Source organism: Anastrepha obliqua, chromosome 5, assembly GCF_027943255.1.
Source record: "Anastrepha obliqua isolate idAnaObli1 chromosome 5, idAnaObli1_1.0, whole genome shotgun sequence".
Lineage (NCBI taxonomy): Eukaryota > Metazoa > Arthropoda > Insecta > Diptera > Tephritidae > Anastrepha > Anastrepha obliqua.
Window position 1 is genome coordinate 101,090,518 of NC_072896.1, and position 26,915 is coordinate 101,117,432.

General features: G+C 36.1%; 1 protein-coding gene across 1 annotated transcript in view; it reads left to right on the top strand.

The window, feature by feature from the left end:
* LOC129247521 (neural-cadherin) overlaps positions 1-26,915 on the top strand; it is a gene marked incomplete at its 5' end in the record, with an annotated part of 119,833 nt that overhangs the window by 51,689 nt on the left and 41,229 nt on the right. The window contains 3 exons of the mRNA XM_054886673.1: positions 361-1,684; positions 14,206-16,507; positions 16,722-16,892. Coding sequence (XP_054742648.1) covers positions 361-1,684; positions 14,206-16,507; positions 16,722-16,892 — 3,797 coding nt within the window. The remainder of the gene's footprint in view (positions 1-360; positions 1,685-14,205; positions 16,508-16,721; positions 16,893-26,915) is intronic.

The window sequence follows — 26,915 nt, forward strand, 5'->3', positions numbered from 1 at the left end:
CAAATGCAGAATTCTATGAAATATCGCATGAAATGCATATTTACATACATGAATTCATGGACCACAGCACATGCATACGAGTATGTGTGAATACCACAGTTACATGGCACATTTACGAGTACATTAATATGCGCATTATTGTTATACTTTCCCCACCACACAAATTTATGGCTCACACAAATCTTACATAAATAATGCATTTTCACGAATTGTGTGAAAAGCTCAAAAACTCGTTAAGTACATATTTTACACATATCTATGTATGTATGTACGTATGTTTATATATTAGTATTATATATTTGTAAGCACATTTCTACTCATCAATTTACTTTTCTCTCTTCCATTCCTCTCCTCACACAGCCTTTGGATCGAGATCAGCCGAATGGTCGTCCGCAATGGCGTTTCACAGTGTTCGCACAAGACGAAGGTGGTGAGGGACTTGTGGGTTATGCTGATGTGCAGGTGAACTTGAAGGACATCAACGACAATGCGCCCATCTTTCCGCAAGGCGTTTACTTTGGCAATGTCACCGAGAACGGCACCGCGGGCATGGTGGTGATGACAATGACAGCTGTGGATTATGATGATCCCAATGAGGGCTCTAATGCAAAACTCGTTTACTCAATTGAGAAGAATGTAATTGAAGAGGAAACTGGTTCACCGATATTTGAAATTGAACCCGATACGGGAGTCATTAAGACAGCAGTTTGTTGTTTGGATCGTGAACGCACACCAGATTATTCCATACAAGTGGTAGCGATGGATGGCGGGGGGCTAAAGGGTACGGGGACGGCTTCGATACGTGTAAAAGATATCAATGATATGCCGCCGCAATTCACTAAAGACGAGTGGTTCACCGAGGTGGATGAAACGGATGGCACAACGTTGCCCGAGATGCCTATCCTAACGGTGACGGTGCACGATGAGGACGAAACGAACAAGTTCCAGTACAAAGTGATCGATAATAGTGGTTATGGTGCTGATAAGTTCACAATGGTGCGCAATAATGATGGCACTGGTTCGCTGAAAATCGTGCAACCACTGGATTATGAGGATCAGCTACAAAGTAATGGCTTTCGTTTTCGCATACAAGTCAATGACAAAGGTGAAGACAATGACAATGATAAATATCATGTGGCCTATTCATGGGTTGTGGTTAAATTGCGTGACATTAACGATAATAAACCGCACTTTGAGCGCGCCAATGTTGAGGTGTCCGTATTTGAAGATACCAAAGTTGGCACAGAGTTGGAGAAATTCAAGGCCACCGATCCCGATCAGGGTGGCAAGAGTAAAGTGTCGTACTCGATCGATCGTTCCTCGGATAGGCAGCGACAATTTGCAATCAATCAGAATGGCTCTGTGACAATACAACGCTCGCTGGATCGCGAAGTAGTGCCACGCCATCAAGTGAAAATATTGGCCATCGATGATGGTTCACCACCTAAAACAGCAACGGCTACGCTGACGGTGATTGTGCAAGATATCAATGATAATGCGCCGAAATTCTTAAAAGACTACCGACCTGTACTGCCAGAGCACGTACCGCCCAGGAAGGTGGTGGAAATATTGGCCACAGATGATGATGATCGCTCGAAGAGTAATGGACCACCATTCCAATTTAGATTGGACCCCAGTGCCGATGATATTATAAGGGCTTCCTTTAAAGTGGAGCAAGATCAAAGTAAGTGGATATTTGGTATGACATTTTATTATTAGATTTATATGTTCAATATGGACAAGCACTAATAACTATAAACGAGGATGTCTTCGAGACCAACTTTGTCGAATACCGTACTGTTCCAGAGGGTTCAAGTTTTTTTTCGCAGCGCCTTACATTTTTTAAAGTTTTACTGATAATGCAATTGATTTATCGAAAATATCTTGCATAAAATGATTTTAAATAAAGTGTCTGCCTTCAGACTTCTACGGTAAAATTCAGCGAGAAATTTTTGTAGTAGCTTTTCACCCTCTAACCATTACCTAAGTGGACATTTTTGACCCGTTATCTAAACAGCTGTGATGAAAAATCGTTAAAAAGGTAATGAGAGGGTTAATATGTTCCATGAAAGTTTTAGGCAGATTATTTTACGGGGAATCGTAGAAGATAAAAACCTCATAAGGGCTTAAATAAGTGCGCAAGGCTTTTTACGAGGAGCTTTTTCATGGCTGAAATACACTCGGAGGTTTGCCTTTGCCTGCCGAGCGGCGACGGCTATTAGAAAAAACTTTGTCTTCATTTTGGGTTTTCACCGAGATTCGAACCTATGTTCGCTCTGTGAATTCCGAATGGTAGTCACGCACCAACCCATTCGGTTACGGCGACCGCGAGGCTTAGTTCAGATTAATATTTACACTTTTGGCATAAATACATTACGAACAGTTAGATTTATGGCACTTTCTGCCAATACTTTTAAGTTTCAAAATTTACGATATTTGTCCCATAACATCATTCTGAGAATTAGTTACTTTGTTGAAGAAACCTTCAGTTAATATTCCTTTCGAGTTGATTTTATAAGTATATTGAGTGACATAATGAAAAAGTTATCACCACATATTGATTTGGTGTCTGGTTTTTTTAATTTTACTTATTTTTGTATAATTAAATCAAATTTTTTTTTTGTGAAATAACTTAAATTTTGGTTTTTTTTAATTTTTATTAATTACTTAATTATTTTCTTTTATAATTTCATATAATTAATTTTTTGCGAAATTAACACAATTTTTTTTTAACTAAAACTATTTTTTTTTATAATTTCATTTAACTAATTTTTGGCGAAATTAACTTAAATTCTGTTTTAACTTTAATTATTATTTCTTGATAATTTCAATTAATTAATTTTATATGAAGTCAACTTTCATTTTTTTTATAATTCCGTTTAATTAATTTTATGTAAAATTAACTTAAATTCTGTTTTTACCTTAATTATTATTATTTTTTCTTAAATTTTATTTAATTAATTTTATGTGAAATCAACCTAATTTTTGTTTTAAGTTTAATAATTTTTTTCTTATTTTTCATTCAACATTTTTATGTAAAATTAACTTAATTGTTTTTAAAATTAACTATTTTTTTATTTAATTTAATAAATTTTATGTGAACTGAATATAATTTTTTTTTACTTTAATTATTTTTTTTATAATTTCATTTAATTAATTTTATATGAAATGAACTAAATTTTCTTAACTCTACTTATTTTTTTTTTTTAAATTTACTCGAAACTCCCACTTATTTTTGATTTTTTTTCTGAGAGTGCTACTAGTTTTCTGAGTATTACGAATGCATGATTTTTTTTTCTGGAAAGCATTGGCTACATCGTCAAGGAAAGAGATCATAAAAAATCAGCGAGATATTTTAACAACTTCCACTTTATTGTATAATACAATACTAAAATTTATCAAGCTATACAAATTTTTACAAAAAATCATTCTAGAAAGATAAGAAATGGCTAAAATTCAGGGAATGGGGAACGAAAATTTGCGGATTTTTGCTAATTTTTGGTATTAAACTGGAAACCTAAATTTGCATGGTTTTTGTTAAATCATGAGATATGCTTTTCTACAAAAATAATAGGAATCCTAAAAACAAAAAAAAAGAGACTCAAAACTAATTGAAATATTGAGGTTTTCTTGCTTTTTCGCTGGTTGTATATGTGCCGCTTCGTACTCTCGATTGCACTATGAATAAATCCCCTCACTATGGGGTAAGGTATAATTTTGTTGCACCTCTCAATTAATTGTTGTGTAACTAAGTATGTAAATTTATATGTGCGAGAATATTCCGCGTGTATTAAATCTTAGGATAGCTAAACCCAAATATTTCCACAGAAGTGCTGTTTGTTGCCAAATGGCTACATCATGTGTTATTAGAGGGATATAGTGAAAATTGTCAGGACTGAAACAAATCGAAAATGCAAGGAGAAAACATTATTTTACTCTATTTAAATTGTTCAAAAAACATGTAAATGATATATTAATTTATATGAAAAAGTTTAAAACAATTATTTTTGTTGTTAAAACAGAGAGCAATGCCACATTTTTCACATTTAATGCGACTGAAGTCCTTACATTCAGGATATTTTCAGCGCATTTTAGTTTCCGTGTGCTCAGGCCAGTGTCCAGTTTCATCTCTGCGAATATCCTTGGGAGCAACATGTTGAGCAGGACCTCTTTTCTTCTTCATTTGAATTGCTGGTTCTATGCTACTTGGTCTGCCACGTTTTGTTCCCACTTTCACTTGGCTGAGACAACGACCTACTTCAAGACGAAAATCAGCTTGGTTTAAAAGATCAGATTCCGTTTTGTTCTTCTGCTTCAGTACGCGTTTGTAGGTCAACCATGCATTGACCATTGTCATGTCAATCAAGTGATGAAATATTCGCAAGTACCACTTTATACTTTTAATTGCAAGTTTATACCGACCGATTAAACTATCTAAGAGGTCCACGCCTCCCATTTGACGATTATATTCCCGTCAGTGGAATGGCTGTATAAAAATTATCATGATATATGCGATAATTTTGTTGTCTTGGAATAATACGAGACAAACGCAAAACAATGTTTGATGTTGCCCCAATATCTGGTTCGTCATGCGGTCTGGGCATATTGTTTTCAGCACCAGTGTATATTTCAAAATTGTAGGCAAATCCAGAAATTCCTGCCAAAACAAACAATTTGAAACCCCATTTATGGGGTTTCATTTGCATATATTGCTTCATAAAGTGTTTCACTTTTGTTGAGCACATTTGTTCGTCGATGGCCAGTTGCTTTTCCAATGGTATGCTTCTAAATTTGGAAAGAAGATGATTGATTAGAGGCCTTATTTTGTATAGCCGATCATGCCTTTCTTGACCACGTGGTATAAAAGAAGAATTATCATTGAAGTGTATATTCTGCCGCAATTTTTCAAAGGCGTTGACTGGCATTATGTCTTTTACAAAAGAAATGCCCAGTTTATCACTCCAATAAGATCTAATACTCGGCGCATGTACAATAGACATGTACACTACAATGGCAATGTACTTTTTTATATCGGACGGAGCATATTTGTTATGTTTCTCTGGATTCTTTTGTACACTGTACAAATTTGTCTGCTCCACAATGTTCATAATAAGTTCATCAGTAAAAAAGTAACAAAAAACTGGTATGGAGTCTCTAATATTTCGTAAGCTCCTCCACTGATTTGAATGGTTTATTCATTTTGGAAACAACTGAACAAGAGAATTAATAGTGGTCACACAAGTTGAACAAACTATGATTATATGCACAATGTAGCCAAATGGCAACATGTAGCCAAATGGTAATTTGATAACAATCAAAATTATTTTTATATATATCACCAAATAATGGTTTTGAATTAAAATCGAAAAGTAGATCAAACAAATTTATGATAGAGGGTCCGTTAACAGACTCAAGTAAAAAATACATCAAATTAAAGATAATTAAATTTTATATAATTTGTTTATGCCCAACTTTTCATTAAAATTAAATATTTTTAATATTTTTACAGAGCTACAAAAATATCATTTTTTTATAATAAATGTTGAAAATGTTGAAATGAGTTTTAAGAAATGTATAAGAAAAAGATTTTTGAAAAAATTTGTTTGACCTTTTCTTAAATCTATTGTAACACGTCTGGAAAATGCTTAAGATTTAATGAAAAAATGCTTCAATATATATAAAAGTTATTCGCATGAGAATAAAAACACACATTTTTGCATTGGCCGTGCTTAGGTAAAGTTTCACAAGTACCCACCACAGAATCGATTTTTATGATACCTTCCACTCAAATATGAACGAGGGTATCAATAAAACGGTCCGCGCATGACATATGGCAAAAATAAATTTTTTGTTGGATGGTAGGACTGTTATAAGCTTACATGGCAAATTTCAGCGTGATATATCACATAGTTTGTTTTCTGTGCTACTGTAAACAAGTCAAGCTCGAGTGTGTTCTTCGAATTCTCTTTTATGACTTCAATTGTCTCAAAATGTTTTCCACGGAGCGGCAACTTGAGCTTGGGAATCAGGAAAAAGTCACATGGAGCCATATCAGGCGAATACGGTGCTTGCGGAACGATATTAACATTATTTGTTTTCAAATAATCGCAAACAAGACGTGATGTGTGAGCTGGTGCATTATCGTGATGCAAGAACCATGACTTCTTGTCCCACAATTCCTTCCTTTTAAGACGAATGTTCTCGCGCAAACGCTTTAAAACGTCTAAATAATATTCAGCGTTAACCGATTTTGCGATTTGTGCGATTTTCAAGCACAATTTCCTTTACTTTTCCGATGTTTTCGTCGTTTACTGATGTTGCTGGACGACGTTCATGAGGCAAGTTTTCAACCGATGTATGGCCCTCTTTGAACGATTTGTACCACTGGAAAACACGTGCACGCGATAGAGCAAAGTCTTCATAGGTTGTCTGCAACATTTTTAAGGCGTCTGAAGCCGAAATTTTGTTGGAATAACAAAATTTCAAACAAATTCTTTGTTCAACTTGAATTTGCATCGTTAAATTCGAAGAACACACTCGAGCTTGACTTGTTTACAGTAGCACAGAAAACAAACTATGTGACATATCACGCTGAAATTTGCCATGTAAGCTTATAACAGTCCTACCAAAAAACAAAAAAATTATTTTTGCCATATGTCATCCGCGGACCGTTTTATTGATACCGTCTCGTTCATATTTGAGTAGAAGCTATATCCTAAATTTCCTGAAAACTTTCTTAGAGTAATAAATTTGAATTATAAAACTACATATTAATAGCAAAATGTGTTCAAGAACATAGAATACGGTCTGGTTTGTGAGCAAAAAAATTGTCAATGATTTGTAAACCTACAAACCTACGGCATCAATAGTAAAAAAATACCTGAAACAATTTTAACGCGAATATGTCACAAATGCCACATTTCATTTTCAGCGCCCCATATATTACTTGTGCATTAGTATGCAACACTCTAGATACAAAAAAAAAATCCGTTAGTGCCTTTCCACATGAATTGGAAAATTTATAATATAATATTTTCAGGTTTTGACAAAATATTTGGACGATTTATTAATAATTCGCAAAACTATTAAGATTTCTTGAGCTTGATCGATAGGGTCTTCAAAACTCAAGTTTTTTTTTTTTAAATTAGTTTTTGTTTTGTATTTTCCTCAAAAAGTCAGCTCAGATGGTGGAAGAGTTTAAGTTTCAAATATCTGCATAACATTTTTTAATACTACCGACAGAATCAGTGTGGGGCTCTTATACACATACCTACCTATGCTAATTTTGTATGAACATCTTTCGCTCAAAAGCCATTCTCTGGACATTTGCTTTGTATCAGTGTATAGGCGCAAACAGCAATTGACCTAGGCAACAAAATCCTAAAATATATTCCATGCTGAACTACTACTCTTTCTTTTATATAGATCGATCTTCGAACCAAAAAAAATTTTTCCATGACAGAACTTTTTTCTAAAATTTTTTTAGGTATCTCCGATATTTTCAGTAGATACTTCGATATAAATATATTATTTATACTCGTGTCTTGAAATTCGAACAGTAAAGGGTGGTTAAGTTTCAAGGGCCGGTGTTGATTGTGAATAAAATAGAATTTTTTTAGGAAATTATTGTTATTTCTCTTTATTATGTTAATAATAGTATGGCTCAATTACGCGTGGAAAAAAATATTGGCCAAATGGTCGCCGCGGTCTCGGCGGCACACCTCCATCCGATGGTCTAAATTTTCGATTACGCTGAGGCATAATTGAGGTTCTATGTCGTTAATATGCCGAATTATCTCATCATTTAGCTCTTGAATTGTTACTGACTTATCGACTTATCTATTCTTTCAAATAACCCTAAAGAAAGAAGTCCAACGGTATCAAATCACATGACCTTGGCGGCCAATTGACATCACCGCGACGTAGATTATTCGGCCATCAAATTTTTCGCGCAAAAGAGCCATTGCTTCGTTAGCTGTGTGACAAGTGGCACCGTCCTGTTCAAACCACATATCGTCCACATACATATCTTCCAATTCGGGCCATGATCATCTCGCGATAGCGAACACTATTCACAGTAACTTCCTGACCGGCCTCAGTTTGGAAAAAATACGACCCACCAAACAGTCACACTTTGTGGGTGCATTGGTTTTTCGGCAATCCCTCTTGGATTATTATTCGCCCAAATGCGGCAATTCTGCTTATTGACGTATCCACTGAGGTGAAAATGTGCCCCATCACTGAAGTTAATTTTCTACACGAAGTGCGCGATATGCATTTTGATTTGAACGCCCGTTTTCATAATAAACCTGAATAACTTTAACGTGCTGCTTGATTGCGTATCTTCACATGCTTAAAATTGAATTAGTCTGAAATTGAAAAATGTCAAATGGAATGCAGAAAAAAACTTGACGTTTAGGTGTTGTTCACATTCAACATCGGCCCTTAAAATTTAACTACCCTTTATAACTGAAGAAAATAGGCATTTCAGTATGTAAATTCATGTTGTCGAATTATATCAGCTTTGTTTATATCTCACTACTGGATATATAAGATATGTGCTTACCTTAACTGATTATAAAGGTTCGTACTTAAATCAACAGGAATAACAGCTTTCATTTCATGCTTTGATAACTCGTTCTTCATATCAACACCGTGCGTGCAATAGATAGAAATTTAGCGATTTAAAACATTAGGGTTCACTAATTTTTTAAATTTTTTTCTGATATTTTTTAAATCCAAAATAATATTTTTTTATAAAAAATATAATTATTTCGATATATATATACAGTGGCTTCTACTAATTGCGCCTATTCATTCATCTGCCTCAAAAAGTAAATGTAAGAAATTTTCTTAAATATCAAATTTGGATGAAACATGTAAAAAACTCAAAAAATCTAATCGAGTAAGTCTTAAAATGTACATATTTACCCTTTCCTCATACAGAGTAAATAGTTGTGTAAAACCTAAACTACAGATGTGGCTAAAGAAACCCCATACTTACATACATATCAGGAAATTGTAAGCATTTTACTGAATTTATTCCATTTAGATCGAAATTCCCTTGCTCGTATTTGCAGTTTTTGTTATTCAAGTATTTTTTTTTTTATTTTCGTGGTTTGAAATTCGAACAGTATAAGTAAGGAAAATCGGCATTTCAGTATGAAAATTCATGTTGTCGTATGGTATCAACTTTGTGTGTATTTATAAGTATACTTGTAAGTATAGATCCCACTAGACCACCTGTGCAAACTTTCGGTGAAACCAAAATAGTAACGCACAAAAATTCACAATTAAATCTTGCATGAATAATGTAAATGCTGTGTTACGCTTGAATAAATATAAAATTTACCTAACTTACAATTCATTGCGCTCATACATACATACGTACTCACAGACATATGTGCATAGGCATCTCTCATTGCGTTTTCTTCCATGACAGAAACAAAGTACAATGCAGCAATTTAGACATGGTTGTGTGAAACTTTTTGGAAAAATCGGTTTGCCCATAGGTTTGCAGGCATCCAAAAGTAGAAACATCTGGGAACAGAATCAAAAACAGATCAGAAATTGATTGTGACAATGTGCGAAAGCATGTAATATTATGAATAAATAAGTTTGAGCAAATCATAACAACAACAAAAAACAAAAACACACATCATGTTGCTGTAAAGTTTAGGCCTTATACGATTTCCGTTTTGTTGCTGCTATTGTAAAGTAATTATGATTGTGTGGGTATGGCCCGAGCAGAACCCCCACTTCCTCAAACTACAGCAAACTGCATATATGTAATTTTATGTATGTAAATATGTTAACATTTTTGTAGTTGGAGCACAGCTCACATTTATCCTTGCCTCGGCATGATGTGTTTATTTTTGTAACTTTAAATGCATTTGTTAGATTAAAAAGTAATTAAAACACAAAAGGTTGCTTTTCAGGCAATGCAGCGGTGTACCTGGGATGGCAGTACGTGCGTTTACGGCTCCATTGCTAAGCGAAATGCTATACACACAGATATATTTTTACCCAGCAAACATTTGGAGTCATAAGAAAGAGTAATTAAAGTGTCCTATTTTGGAGCCAATACACTCAAAGTGAACTCGTTTAAAAGTGTAAAAAAGAGGTGATTACCATCCTACAAAGGCCAGCCTAAATGTGTAACATATATGAGCTAAAATTCCTGCATCGCAATATGAGTTATATGTAACTCTTATTGTCATCATGTGCCGCTTATTTCGGACTCTTATTGGTCACATAATCGACTATTTTTAGGCACTTTTCAGATTCATTTTCGATACCCAATGGCCTTCAAAATTTCTTAGTCTCCGTAGAAGCAACAGTCAGTGCTTCGGTGTATTAGAAATGACTGTAAGGCTGTGTAAAATTATATGAAATCAGATGAAGTCTTTTTATAACAGAGGAAAATTATCTGCCAATCCATTAAATTCTCACTTTATGTGCCTATGCCGACAAAAAATCAATAAGAAAATTTGCGATTCAAATTGCGAAGTTTTAACGTTTCGGTATTTCCACAAAGTGTCAGCACATAATTTGGATCGTATGTTTGTCCCACATGAGTTCAACATTTTTTTACTCATATTTATCACTTAGTAGAAATCTTATCGGACTCATGAATTCTGAGGGCTCCGAATACTTACTCGTACATGTTTCCCCAACACCTACCTGAAGACTACACAGTAAGTACTCATTTGCGATAGCTTCAAATTTCTGGTGAGTTATTGCAGGTATGACAGACATGACTTGTAAGTTTATTTAAACCCACTAGGTGACTTTGAAGTTCGAGATATTGCTAAAAATCGTGCCTATATATCTGATTAAAAACTGAATTTATGTCTGGGAACCTAAGAAATAATGTTTTTGCAAATTGGCAATGGAGTCCAGTAGACCATTTCTGTAGCTGTTCTCGGTTAAGTTATCAACTCAAATAGTCGATTTGATGTCGCAAAGCGGTCACTCTCACTTGTTGGTGTCTTTAAAAGAAAAATACATCCTTGGTAGACAACTGACAATATTCAATTTCAGTATGAAATTGAAAGCACTTCTGTAATCAAACTGAAAGAAATATTGTCGTAGCAAACGTCTCCCCATATTTAGCACAACACAAATTATTTATCACTACTACTATTTCTATATACACCCTTTGGTTTTCACGCTTTTCTCAATGTTGCCATACAAAATTATTTTGTTTTCTACTTCGCCAATACCTTTCCGTGACAATCAAATGCACAAAACATTGTTATTGGTCTAGTGCCATAACCTTCAATAAATGCGCCTTGCATTCAGTAATTTTCAAAGCGTTGATGGCACGTCTAAATATTTCATCAAAAAATATGAAGTATAGTTTTCTCATTGTTTTTTATACAACAAATTTTTGGGTAGTAACACAAAAAAAATTGCTTTTTTGCCATCCTAATTCCAGGGAAAATTGTAGTTTTGTGTGTATGAGTCCTTCAGTGCCAGTTTAGTAAAATACACAATATCGCAAAATTAATCACCCAATTCGAAAATGAGGCCGGTCACGTAGTTCCTGTGAATAGAATTCGCTTTCGTAAGATGATAACGAACTTTTTATGGCCCGAATTGGAAGATATGGATGTGGTTTCAACAGGACGGTGCCACTTGTCACACAGCTAACGAAGCAGTGGCTCTTTTGCGCGAAAAATTTGATGGCCGAATAATCTCACGTCGCGGCGAAGTCCATTGGCCGCCAAGATCATGTGATTTGACACCGTTGGACTTCTTTCTTTGGAGTTATATGAAAGCAAAGGTGTACGTCGATAAGCCAGCCACAATTCAAGAGCTAAAGGATGAGATAATTCGGCACATTAACGGCATAGAACCTCAATTATGCCTCAGCGTCATCGAAAATTTGGACCATCGGATGGAGTTGTGCCGCCGAGGCCGCGGTATTTTATTTTATATTTACGTAATTGAGCCATACCAATATTATCGCCATTTATTGTTATTATTATAAAGAGAAATGACAATAATGATAAAACAAATTGTATTTTATTCAAAATCAACACCGGCCCTTGAAACTTAACCCTTTACTAAATTTTAATGGATAATAAAATTGTATTTTCAGAAATTTTATACAAATTCTATTTACAAAGGTAGAAAGGTTGTTGCTAATTTTATTAAATCAATTAATTCAATTTTTGTGAATTTTGTACAAAGATCCAAACTTTGATTAATACGGTTTTTATTATACCATCCTAACCTTTTGTAAAGAATTTACTAAAAAATTTTAGTTTGAAAAATATTCCGAATATTTTAAAAGCATGAAGTAACTTAATTATGACAACCTCAGTACACCTAATCCCTTAATGAGTCTAAAAGTAATTTTTGCAGATTTTCCTACTTACAAAGTTTTCGGTTCTTCTAAAAATCACTCGCTGTGCATATTTGAAATATTTAGTATTCGAGTTGGGCAGGTACAGCTACATTTGGTATGTAGATTCGTATGCTTGCATGCAATTCGCATAGTTGTTGACCATTTTCCTGCTATTCTTTTTACTACATATGAACACACAATGAAGTTAGCTTTTGTATTCAAGTGTAAGTGCTAAATAGTTAATGCATTTAAATGAATTGCGAATTACAACTTTTTAGTTTCATTTGTGGGCTTTATATTTGGCATAAACTGAAGATTCATTTCGAAATTATTCATAAGCAAAGAGAAAATTTAAATAACTTAAAAGAGAGGCAATTATTTTTTTTTTTACTTTTTTTTGTTTTTTTAATTTTATCTGTCTTTTGGTACAGTTAAAAGGCTTTTAGTAATTTTTCGTTTCCTTTCGACGACTAAATTAACGGAGTTAGGATTGTGTGATATTCACCGCATTGCTCGATGAGTTTATAAATTTTGACGACAGTTTCATAATTCTGCGATTCAAGAACTCCCATTGTTGTTGTTGCTGTAACAGCATAAATATTCGCCATAAATATTTAGGTGATGCTAGTTGAGTGGAGTTTTTCGCCCTATAAAAATCTGGCTCGATCAGGTAACCAAATAATTGAAGAGCTCTGGTTCTCCGAGCCCATTTTTTAAAGTCTATCCTGATACCAGATTTGTACCAAAAAGAGAATACAATTGCTTGAAAAGTTGAAAATTCCTTGAACTTGACTGTACGGCGGGTGTGATAGAATCTTCCATTCTACCTTTCGAAGCTTCTAGTGCGACGCTAAAGATCTATGCGGCCTTTTATGTACTTGACCCTCCGTGGGACACTCTTTAAAACGTTCGGTTGAGCACCCGTCTCTGGTTTTTTTCCGTCCTGTTCGAGGGACCTTTTTAAAAGGTTAGAGCCATAAAACGATAGGAAATTAAATTTTAGGAAGCCACCTGGAAGCTCAAGTTGTTAGCTGTAAGAGAAATATGTTAAATTCACGTCCAAAATCGAAAACGCCTGTCTGGCCAGACCCGGGAGCCCAACGGAGGGTTAAAGAAATAAAACATCCTACCTATTCGGCAATTCTGGCCACTCCTGGTCAATCGGTGCTTAAATTTAGTCACCAGTTTTCCAAAATGAGTGTTTGGCTCGAAAGGAGCAGCTCATTGTTGTTAGTTACCTTCTAACCCTACTACCATACCTGTAAAACCTTCCTGGCCATTATTTCGAGCCTGGAGATCATTTGGAGTGGCTCACTGCTATTTGAGCACGATTTGATTCGAGTTTTGTTCTCGTGGGTAAACCATGTTCCATCACCAGAGGCTATTTGCTTCAGAATGGGTCAATTTCGTTACAATCCAGCAAAGAATAACAGGCATCATTTCGGTCCACAAGAGTTTTTAATATGAATCAGTAGATTACCTCGCGTAGAGGAGTTTAGGCAAACTCTTTCAAATAGCTTTCTGACTAATCTTCAGTTTCTAGGCATTGGACAAAGGCTCGAACGATAAGTGCCATTACGATCTTACAATTTCCATGGTTTTATAAATATTCCATTCGATTCCCCCTCCAGCGCGTGCCCAACATCTGAGATTTATATTACTATAATGGAATCATTGGAACCATTACTTCTCTATTAAGTTATTTTGGGCCACAACTGCTATATTATATATTTAACTTAAAATTTGTCTTACCGATCATTAGATAACACTTTCAAGTGCTCCTTAATATTTTTTACCAAATTACCTAATTTTCTCTTCCCATCTTCTCTTTCCTTTTATCTTCCCAACAGAGGGCGCCAACGGTGACGGTATGGCTGTTATTTCGTCTCTCCGCTCTTTCGATCGCGAACAACAAAAAGAGTACATGATCCCTATTGTGATCAAGGATCACGGCTCACCTGCCATGACCGGTACCAGCACACTCACCGTCATCATCGGCGATGTGAACGACAATAAAATGCAGCCAGGATCCAAGGATATATTCGTTTACAACTATCAGGGTCAATCGCCGGACACACAAATCGGACGGGTATATGTTTACGATTTGGACGATTGGGATTTGCCCGATAAGAAGTTTTACTGGGAGTCCCAAGAACATCCACGCTTTAAGTTGGACGAGGATACAGGAATGGTGACGATGCGAGCAGGAACACGCGAAGGACGCTATCATTTACGCTTCAAGGTTTACGATCGCAAGCATACGCAAACTGATGTGCCGGCCAATATAACGGTGACAGTGCGTGAAATCTCACACGAAGCGGTAATCAATTCAGGCTCGATACGTGTCGCCGGTATTACCGATGAAGACTTTATACGCGTCTGGAATTATCGCACACAGAGTTTGAGTCGCTCGAAATTGGATCGTTTTCGTGATAAGCTCGCCGACTTGCTGAATGCGGATCGCGAGAATGTTGATATCTTCAGTGTGCAACTCAAGCGGCGTCATCCACCACTCACCGATATACGCTTCTCGGCGCATGGTTCACCCTATTACAAACCGGTGCGCCTCAATGGCATTGTACTGATGAATCGCGAAGAGATCGAGAAGGATGTGGGCTTTAATATTACCATGGTCGGCATTGATGAGTGCTTATATGAGAATCAGATGTGCGAGGGATCTTGCACGAATACTTTAGATATCAGCTCGTTGCCGTACATGGTTAATGCGAATAAGACCGCTTTGGTGGGTGTGCGTGTCGATACGCTTGCTGAGTGCACTTGTGGCGCGCGCAATTTTTCGAAACCCGAATCGTGCCGCAATACGCCTTGCTACAATGGTGGACGATGTGTGGATACACGTTTTGGTCCGCACTGTTCTTGTCCGGCGGGTTACAATGGACCACGTTGCCAACAGACGACACGTAGCTTCCGCGGCAATGGTTGGGCTTGGTATCCACCATTGGAGATGTGCGATGAATCGCATTTAAGTTTGGAGTTTATCACACGTAAGCCCGATGGTCTTTTCATCTACAACGGCCCCATTGTGCCACCAGAGCGCGAGGAAATGATCATTACCGATTATATTGCGCTGGAGCTAGAGCGGGGCTATCCACGTTTGCTTATCGATTTCGGCTCTGGCACGCTGGAGTTGCGCGTGAAAACGAAAAAGTCCCTGGACGACGGTGAATGGCATCGCATCGATGTGTTCTGGGATACGGAAAATGTGCGCATGGTTGTAGATTTCTGCAAGTCTGCGGACATTAGCGAAATGGAAGATGGCACGCCGCCCGAGTTTGATGACATGTCTTGCCAGGCGCGCGGACAAATACCACCTTTCAACGAATACCTAAATGTAAATGGACCACTGCAGGTGGGCGGCATATACCGCGACCTCTTCGATCCCTCACTATACTTCTGGCACTATGCGCCAAATGCTAAAGCCTTTGATGGCTGCATACGTAATTTGGTTTTCAATTCAAAACTCTATGACTTAGCGCATCCAGGACTATCGCGCAACAGCGTTACGGGTTGCCAACAAACGGAGGAAGTTTGCTCACAATCAGAGCAGACGGCACGCTGCTGGGAGCATGGCAACTGTGTTGGCTCGCTTTCGGAGGCGCGTTGCCAATGTCGTCCCGGGTGGACGGGACCCGCTTGCAACATACCCACCATACCGACCACGTTCAAGCAACAAAGTTACGTTAAGTATGCGCTTAGCTTTGAACCGGATCGCTTTAGTACACAAATACAATTGCGTTTCCGTACACGCGAACAACATGGCGAACTGTTTCGCGTTTCAGATCAACACAACCGTGAATATGGAATTTTAGAAATTAAGGATGCGCGTCTGCACTTCCGCTACAATCTCAATTCGTTGCGTACCGAGGAGAAAGATTTATGGTTGAATGCCGTCGCAGTGGACGATGGTCAATGGCATGTTGTGCGCATTAATCGTTATGGTTCTGCGGCGACGTTGGAGTTAGATGGCGGCGAAGGACGACGTTACAATGAAACATTTGAATTTCTGGGTCACCAGTGGCTGTTGGTGGACAAGCAGGAGGGTGTATACGCCGGCGGTAAGGCGGAATATACGGGCGTGCGAACATTCGAAGTGTATGCCGACTACCAAAAAAGCTGCCTGGACGACATCAGGTGAGTGCGGGGGTGGGGGCAAACGGATGAATGGTGGTGAATGTGTGTAAAATTTATACACACACTCGTACATGTTAAGAAGTGCGCTAAGCCTTAGTTGCATTTATGCGGTTTACCATCTACATACATATCCAACAACATCGCTTTCTAACTTAGGTCAAATTCCATTTTGATTTGTGCTAACATATGTATGTCTGTGTGTGGCTCTTTGCAGGCTTGAAGGTAAGCATTTACCCTTACCACCGGCTATGAATGGCACGCAATGGGGTCAAGCGACTATGGCGCGCAATCTGGAAAAGAACTGCCCATCCAACAAGCCTTGCTCGAATGTCATTTGCCCTGAGCCATTCGAGTGTGTGGACCTGTGGAACGAATACGAGTGCACGTGAGTTGAATAAATTTTATTTACTATTCAATTGGCACGCAAGCACATCAATTTTTGTTTATTTTATTTTATTTTTTTCATACATCTTTTCATTTTGTTGTTCACTCATAATTGTGCACTCATCCTAAATACTTGAAGGGAAAACAAACACGATTTAAAAGCCAAATTGGATAAGATGAAATTCAAGAGAAAACTGATTTTGTTTTCTTTTTCTTTGAATATTTTTGACTCCCACACTATTCATAACAAAATTGAAACACTTACAGGGAATGACACACAATTTGAGTAAAAAATTACATTTTTTTCCAATAAGCAGACAAACTTAAAAAAAAAATTTCATGAATTAGCATTACTTTGACCTATACTCGTGTTTATTTGAAAAGAAATTGACTGTCGAAAAGACAATTTAAAAAGGAGTTTATTGAAAATTTGTTTCAATTTTCGAAGGTTATAACGGTATAAACAATTTTATTTTTTTCAAAGGCTAAACAAACATCATTAGGTTAGTTTAGGTTAGGTAAAGTGGTGAAGTAGCTGTCTTTCGACGCACATATGCCAGTTAGAGGTCCCTTGTGATCCCACCGAAACTTTCCTATCCTCACTGAACTTGGTTCTCTTTAAACCATTGTGTGGCCTTTAAAAAGCTGGCTATCCTAGCTGGCAATCCTAACTATTGAGATTCGCAGCACCCGGAATGTTGTTCAGAAAAGCGAGAACGAGCAATCCCACTCGTCTTGTACACGGAACCATGCACCCGCATATAAAGTGTTCGACTGTCTCTTCCTCTTCTATATCCTAGCAGCTTCTACAATAGTTACTAGATGGTGTCATAAATCTACTGGTATGTCTTCCTATTAGACAGTGCCCTCTACGATTCTTGGATCCCTCCTTCTTAATTTAAGTAGACTCTTAGTGCGACCCTTGTTTCATTCGGGCCACGCTTGTCTACTGATAGCGCAGGTATTTAACTGTTTCCAATTGGAATTTGCAACAGTAATGGTCTGTCTGTTTATTAAACGTTTACATGTTGTCAAAAGCTTGGGTATGCTACTCTTGTTCTGACTAATTTGGAGCGAGGAGCCCAATCTAGCTAACTCATCTGCCCTTTAATATTACTATGTCCTGGCAGCCAAAGTCGATTAACAGAAAAATACTGTGCAAGTACCCGTAAAGGCAGCAAAGAGTACACTTGTCTCCCCTAAGTATGTCAGACCGATCACTCTTTTATCGTTCCTGCTGAAGGTCTTTCAGAGGCTGATTAATCTGTAAGTAAATTGTGAAATTCCTGAGGGTTTCTCGTTTCTTACTTTAAAGCCAGATTCCACTAAATGTAAACTGTTGTAGAATATATTCACGATTCTTGACAGAGGGTTAATGTGGACTCCCAACATTGAAGAGATTCCTGGTCCAGTCTAACAGTCGCTTTGTATGGATGTAGGGACGCCATCGTACAGGGATGATGCTTGTCACCCAGAGTTACATTCTGGCTATACTCGTATAGCGCAATTATAAAGTAAATTCTGTTAAATAAGGTCCTCGCCTGGTAATGGAGAGCATTTGAAGGTGGTAGCTGGAATCAAAGAAGCAGTTGATCGGTTGCTTACTTGTGTAACTACTACTAGGTAAATATAGTAAGTACTTACTCCGTCTCCAAGCGGCAATAAGGTGCCTAGGCTCTTTGTTGGTGCGCCCGAAATTACTCGGTAAATGTCAAACACTCTCACGACCTCATCCAAATACTTTTATATAAAACTCATTTGGGTTCCTGGTCACAGGGACCTAGCGTAATCTGTTGGGCGGCTGAGGTAGCTACACAGAGGATACTCGAGGCGGTTTCTCCGAGAAATGAAAGGATGAGGGTTGCCTTAAATATATCTGCCCCGCTCATAGAAAAGTCGGCTTCGCATCAACTAAGTGAGCACTGGGTTAATGAAGAAACACACAAAGTTTCGAGATCCTTATGGCCACGGATAGATCGAAGGCGCTCGGGGCATGGTTGGTTGATTCAATGAAGTGGTGATTCACCAATAATCTAATAAGTGCTTTCACACCATTTTGTTGCCACATCCTCGCTACCAACAAGTTATACGTTTATTCCTTCACGACTATATCCAGTCTGTGCGATTGAGAAACCTTATAAGGTTATTTACGGCGCCTCTTCGAGGTTTCCAAAAAGCCAAGGTTAGCCAAGGGTTAACATTCTCGCCTTCCATAGGGCATAGCATTTGCAGGGGAAGAAGAAGATAGCAACTATGCCAGTACATATTGTAAGAGATATCCATTTTGGTTGCCTACTCTCCTATGAAGCCTGTTTTCACTGCGGTGAGTTTACAGATATCTCTTCGTCTCATATTTGTCTGTATATAATAAAGCTGCAGCTGTCGAATTTTGTGGGCGTATGTCCATTTTCGTACATGAATGTCTGGAAACTTGTCCGTTAGGTATCCAAGTGATGTGACTTGGTTATGCTTCGAGGCCTTTCTGCAGTAGCTGCCTGAAAGATGGGGTGGAATTATCTGATCACCTTCTCCTCAGCTATCCTGCTCTCGCGTGGCTGAGATTCAAACATCTTGGCTTTAAATTTTTTTTCTACACGGGCGAAGGTAGCAGGTTTACATATAGCACTTCCGATGAAGTGTTTAAGTGAATTTAGAAAGAATTTAGTGATAGTCAATCGATTTTGTTTATTGCCATTTAGCTTACAAGTTTAGGTCAGTGCTTCCATGTATAAGTAGGCATATTTTTTCATTATATTTTGCATTCTTTTGGCGCATTCTTTGAAAGACAATGGAATTGCATAACAGTTTGAGAGACATGTGATGAGAAGCAGAACACTCGTCCTTTAACCGCACTAAGATACGAGCAACTAATTTTGCATACTTTCAGGCGGCGCGCTTTATATAACTGTGTCGAAACGAAAATAATGCAGTGCTGCCAAATCACATGTAACTTTGGGTTCAAGGGATTTTGTTATTTTATTCACTACTCGCTTCCTTTATTACAACCATTCACTTTTATACCCATAATAGAAAAATTTAGAAAATTTCGGTATTAAAAGTAGTAAATTAATAAAATACACAAAATAATACATAAATATTACAAAATATATTAAATAAGTCTTTGCAAAAGGCGAAATTAAGTTTTCCGAAAATTAAAAATAGTACCTCAAAATAAAATTTATTCCAACTTAAAAACCCAACAAATTTAAAAATTTTTCACCTACGAGTCTCTTATGCTTACTTCAATTTTCCCAATTTCATCGCCTTACATCGCGCTTCTCGTAAATTCATTCACTTTCAAACTAATACAGAATTCACAAAACAGCTCGAAGTGTGAGCTCGACTTTCGACGCAGTAGTTCTGTGTACATCCGTGTGTGTAAAGGCTTGTACACTTGTAAGCCATGTCTGCTTTTATTTTTTATCATCAAAAGTTGTTTGCTTTTTTATGTCAAACCGAATTTTATGATGCACTCACGCCAATGACGCATACACTCACGCCAATGAATACACTCACTCGTGCTTAAAAATTTCCTTACATATCTGCGCAGCTACATAAATACCCGATGACACATTTCACTGTCACTGAGAAGTTCACCATCTTTTCGCTTGTATGTAGGTAAGTTTAGAACAGTTGCCAAAAAATACAATTTTTTTTTATAACTTTGAAAAATCGCAGGGCAGCTAGTATGGCACATGAAATTACGATAGCGCGTCAAGAATTCGAGTGCTTTAACTAACATAACTATGGTGAAAAATAAATCGCGGATGCCACTTTACGGGGGATTCGGCAGTCGAATTCTGCACGATCATGTCACATCTATTCACATGCTCCCCCAAACAGTCGTTGTTCAGACTGCAATGAACTGACATTGTGTTGATTTTTTTCGTGCATCACAAACTAATCTTAGTTTTTTCGTAATAAAACCGCTTCATGACACCGTCAGCTGATTTTGTCAAATTTTCGCTGAGAGCCAGATAACGGTCTGTTATTGGTCACACCTTCCAAATTTTTTCACCATGCATTCGCAGCCAAAAATGTATCACCTCTCATACAATTAAATTCTCTTCTAATTTCTCTCACTCTCTGATAAATCTGAAAAGTTTTTCGAGGGATCGATTCTCAGTTCGCAGCGCTAAAAAAAAAACACTTTTTTTTTAATTTGGCTTAAGATACTTTAATAAAATCAGTTGCATGTTATTGTACATCTTTTCAATAAGTTTTTAAAAAATATTAATAATAAAATATTGACAAATAAGCCCTGCGGTGCCAATCGGCATTCTTCGTAGAATCATCTGAAACTAAAAAAGTCGAATTTTTCAGTTAAAGTATGACGTAATGCTCCCCCCTACATTAATAAAAGTTTATTTTTTTCCTTTTGTAGTTTTGGTGGCAAAAAAACGTAAAACGAGCATTTTTGGCGAAAAATTTCGCCATATTTGTAAGTGAAAAACAACCTTAAAAAAAAAAATAAAAAAAACAGTGTAGGGGGGAGGTATTTTTGATTTAGAAAACGTGTGCCAAATTTGAAAAGAATCGGTTGAATAGTTTCGGAGTTGTGATTGGCACCGACTTTTAAGAAGTCGTTTCGGGAAAAACGCGTTTGAAAAAATGACTCTGAGAAATTATCGATGCTCCGCATTCGAGGTAGAGTTCCTACAAAGGCTATAACTTTGAGAGTTCTGCTCCGATCCACCTAAAATTTTGACACAACATTCTTGAAATGATTTACTATACGATGAGTGAAGAAAAAAAATTTCGATTTTGTGACCCTACCCCCCCCGCCCCCCCCCCTTAACTCTAAAGGAAGCAATTTGAATAAAGCAATGAGTGCAGTTGCGGAATCCCCTCAACAAACTGTTTAACCTTACCGAAACAATGCGTATTTGTATCCACCCAAAACAGTTTCACTCCAACAGCATTCCTCCAACATTTATGGTGAATGTTTATGCATTGCCAACACCCTATATATATACAGCTACTAACTTCTTTCTGAAAACAATTAAATAAAATTTATTAGTAAAATTTAAAAAATTATTTGATAAATTCCGTTTTTAAAGTAATAAAAGTAAAAATCTTAACTAAACCACAAAACCACAAAACTTTTTCTATCAATGTCACATCTTCAGTTTATTCTCGGTTTAAATTTGCTTCACAGATTTCATTTACTGCATTTTCCATACAATCTCATTTTACTGTTATTGTTACTTGTAAGTACATAGTAACATGCACCTGCCACTATTCAAGCAAACTTTTGCTTCCTAAATAATTAGGGAAAACATGCAAAGCATTTGAGATGCATTCAAAAACTTTCCAACTAACTCAAACAAATGTACGAAGACTTCAAACTGAACTAAATATTTGAACCGAACAACTACACAATGACAACAAAAGCAAAATCTCTTGTAGTGAAGTGAAAGCAATAAACCACAATTGAAGCAGATTCGACTGAAGTTCATGAAGATAAAATCGTGGGTGGAAGATTTAGGTACATAAAAATAAGTAAGGAAATTGCGTAAAGGAAAATTGGGATTTGCTGGCGCGCAAACAATCACTCTGCCGCATTAAAACTGACGCACTGAGAAGTAACTTATAATTTTTTTTTTTTGTGAGATGAGCAGTCTTTTATATAACTTTTTCCAGTAATTTATTTTTTCTCATTGGTAATTTCTTTATAACCAAGCTGTATAAAAAATAATGAATAGTCATGAAAAATAACAGAGACGTGGCGCGTTTCCAAGTAAATAAAAAATAGGATTTTCACAGAGAATCATTTCGTATGCGTCAGGTGAAATATCATAAATCACGACAAGGTGTATTAAACTTTGTTTAAATATTTCGAATCAATAAATACTTATCGCTTAAAAAGCTTAAGATTTAAAACGAATTTTTTAGTAGGAAAGAAAAAGTGACAGCGCCGCTTTTTCTCGACGAAACCCTTGTTTGAATTTTTTTGTTTTGGACCAAATGGACATCTTATATTTACCGCGAACAAAAAAAAAATGTTCGATCATACAGTCAGCCAAAAAAGTTTTGGCACAGTGATTTTTTTACAATAATAATAATTGGCGCTCACACGCTTTGCTGGGTATTTGACTGAGCTTCGACTTCTAAAAAGTGGCGCAAAATGAATTACCTTATCGGAAGATTTACAATTTTTGGAAATGGTGTCGTACGTCATATTCGGCACTTGTAAAATAGACAGGTGCAGTATAGAAATATACAAACAATGACGTCCATAAAGGTCAAGATAAAAATTTCCATCACTAAAATTTATTTTTTTGTTTAATTTATTAAAAATTAATAAAGAATAAAATTGGATGATTAGTATTGCGCCAGTTTGTATTTGTCGTATGCGCGTTAATATTTTTGTTTGCTTTTTCTTAGAATATTGAAAATATGTTGTATAGTATAATAAAATCCACATAAATCGAAGTCTCAACCTTTGTCCCAAACTCAAAAACATTCATCAAATTTCGAATCTTCGAAATTTTTACTCAGAATATAATTTTTTTTCTTAATTGCAATTTTATAGCACATTTAATGCAAACGTAACAAGTTTTCAAGCATGGAGTGGAAGAATATAGATAAGACCCCCGAAAAAAAAAGAAATCAAAGGGAATTTTCAACAACTTTTAATCTTGTTCACTAGAAGTTAATGAGCTATAAAACAGACCAAAATTTAAAAATTCAGCGTAAAAAATTCGAAGATTTATCAAAAATTTTATTAATTTTTGAAATGTTTTTTAATGCTTGAAACTTTAAAATATATAGTTTTTGTTGTGGTATGAACCATAATTTTATACAAAGTTAACGCAAACAAATAAGCATAAAAAACATTGCGAATACGATAAAAAAACTGACCAGGCCAAAACTTTTTTCACTCACTGTACAGCTGAATAGATATAAAGGGTGGTTAAGTTTTAAGGGCCGGTGATGATTTTGAATAAAATACAATTTTAGGAAATTATTGTCATTTATCTTTATTATGATAATACTGGTATAGCCGAAATACAAATAAAACAAAATATCGGCCAAATAGCCGCCGCGGCTAGGCGCCACCTTCATCCGATGGTCCAAATTTTCGATGACGTTAAGGCATAATTGAGGTTCTATGCCGTTAATGTGCCGAATTATCTCATCCTTTAGCTCTTGAATTGTTGCTGACTTATCGACCTTTTTCCACCTTTTCTTACAAATAACCCCAAAGAAAGAAGTCCAACGGTGTCGTTGACGTTTAAGTGTGGTTCACATTCAACATCGGCCCTTAAAATTTAACCACCCTTTATAAACTTCATAGACCTTCTTCTTAACGAGTTTTAGGGGAAAACGCCTTAACACAAACAAAAAAGACAAAGAGACGGTCAAAATTTCAAAGAAAAAATTACCGAAAATTTTTTATAGAAAAACTCTGAAATATACTAAAAATTCAGAATGCAGAATATGATTGCGAGCATGCAGAAATTGAATGCAGGTCAAATGTTAAGCCAATCAGTCAAAATTTGTGCGAGTTATGAGTCCGGCCGAATAGAAAAAGGTAGATTCGTGCAAAATTAATTTAAAATCTTCGGGATGCTACGCTTCACAGCGAGACTGCTTGAAAATTCACAAAACAAATATTTGCATAGACATTTTTTCCACCTTAATCGGGAAAGTATTTAATTTTTAGTGTATTAGTGCACAATCAAGGCAAACAAAATAATTTTTTTTTTGTTTAAGGTTTTACAATTAAAATGGTTGGGAACTATGGAAAGAGGCATGCAAAGCGGACTAGTTTCCATCTGTGACTAGTTCCGAACTAAAAAACAATTTGTTTAAATTTTTGCAATTAAAATTGTTGGGGGCTATGGATAAAGGGATGCAATTAGACTAGTTTTCATCTGTCAAATATAGTACTAGTTCCTAACTAACCAATTTTTTTTTTAATTTTTACAATTAAAATTATTGGAAACTGTGGAAAAAGGGATGCAAAGCGGACTAGTTCTCATCTGTCAAATTTCGTACTAGTTCCGAACTAAACAAATTTTTTTTTTAATTTTACCAATTAAAATTGTTGGGAGCTATGGAAAAAGGAATGCAAGCGGCCTAGTTTCCATCTGTCAAATTTCGTACTAGTTTCGAACTAAACAAAATTGTTTTTAATTCTTACAATTAAAATTGTTGGGAACTATGGAAAAAGGGATGCAAAGCGGACTAGTTCTCATCTGTCAAATTTCGTACTTGTTCCGAACTAAACTAATTTTTTTTTTTTTTAATTTTTACAATTAAAACACTATGGAAAAAGGGATGCAAAGCGGACTAGTTTCCATCCGTCAAATTTCGTACTAGTTATAAACTAAACACTTTTTTTTTAATTTTTACAATTAAAATTGTTGGGAGCTACGAAAAAAGAGATGCAAGCGGACTAGTTTCCATCTGTCAAATTTCGTACTAGTTTCGAACTAAACAAAATTGTTTTTAATTCTTACAATTAAAATTTTTGAGAGCTATGAAAAAGGGGATGCAAAGCGGACTAGTTTCCATCTGTCAAATTTCGTACTAGTTCCGAACTAAACAAAATTTGTTTTTTTAATTATTACATGTACAAATGTTGAGAGCTATGGAAAAAAGTATCCAAAGTCAACTAATTTTCGTCTGTCAAATTTATCAATTATTCTGAACTAACGAAAAAAGGATGCAGTTGGGGGAAAATGGTACTTCATGGAATTTTGCTCTAAAAGTTAGTTGAAATGAAAAGCCGATATGACCTTAAATTAATTATGCGCATGTAAAGTAGCGAAAACAAAAGTTCACTGCACACTCTGTCAGATTTGCGAGACAATTTCAAAAAAAAACCTCTTTTGTTTTGGCCGTATATAAAAATCGCCTTTTACTCACTTTTCGTCATATTTTCAACATTTTGAGTCGGATATTGAAGTGTAATATATCCATGTTTTTGTTTCGAGGAAAGAATGGTTTTGTTCGAAAATTCATTGACCTCAAGTACGCGGTTCTAGCACTTACTCACCAGATCTCAGTTTCTACCACCTTAATTTATCACTTGAATGCTAGTAATTGAAAGCTCACCAAAAATCATTAAACTTTTGCTATGGAATTTAAAAAATATATTTATTCTTGAATGTAGAAAATTACTTTAGGAACGACATACCACGAAGTACTCGTATCAATAAGTAAGCCCTTACACGTATCCAATGCATGCGCAAAAATTGCATACATTGACATTGCGCATAGCTGCTCTAAATTCAATATAATCACGGCACACTGGTACTAGTGAATATCCCTGCTGGGTATCTGTTTGAGTATAATGTAAGCGTAACATGTCGGCATAAGAACGACGAATGGACTTTTACTAGTGCACTTTTATATAAACATGCAATTTCAAATAATTTGCGAGAAAAATTACTGCAACTCCAATGGCATTGAATTTGACAAGAGAAGCCTTTCGAAAAGTTTCACAATACAATTCAGTTTCCTTATACGAGTGCGGATGCTGTCACATGCATTGTTGTCCATTACTATGAATATGAGCGCCCATATGTATGCAACGAAATTTGCTGCCATACGGGCATTTTTTTGTATGTCGATTTCTGGAAGTTTTTGCAGTCAGCCAAGGTTTGTAAGCATCCTTTGGGAGTACCAATACTAGTGATCCACAAAAAAACAAAAAAAAAGAAACACAAAGAAAAGGAAATAAAGCAACTTTTGCACGAGAAAAGGAAAGTGGCTAAAATAAAAAAGAAAAAATACATAAAGTAAAGAAAAATTAAAAAACTCTACTTGAAAACTGAATTATTTATTGGCAGCCACAAAACCCTTACAAACATTTTTTTCTTTTATACTTTTCTTTTCTATGCAAGTGCTCAATATTTTGTGTTGTACACAAATTTCTTTTCTATATTCCACACCACCACACACACCACTCATTCGTGCAACCATTGGCGAGCATTAAGCAGAACATGTACCCGCATATTTTTCAAACACACGCTTACCACATACTACATACATACACACATATGCATAGAAG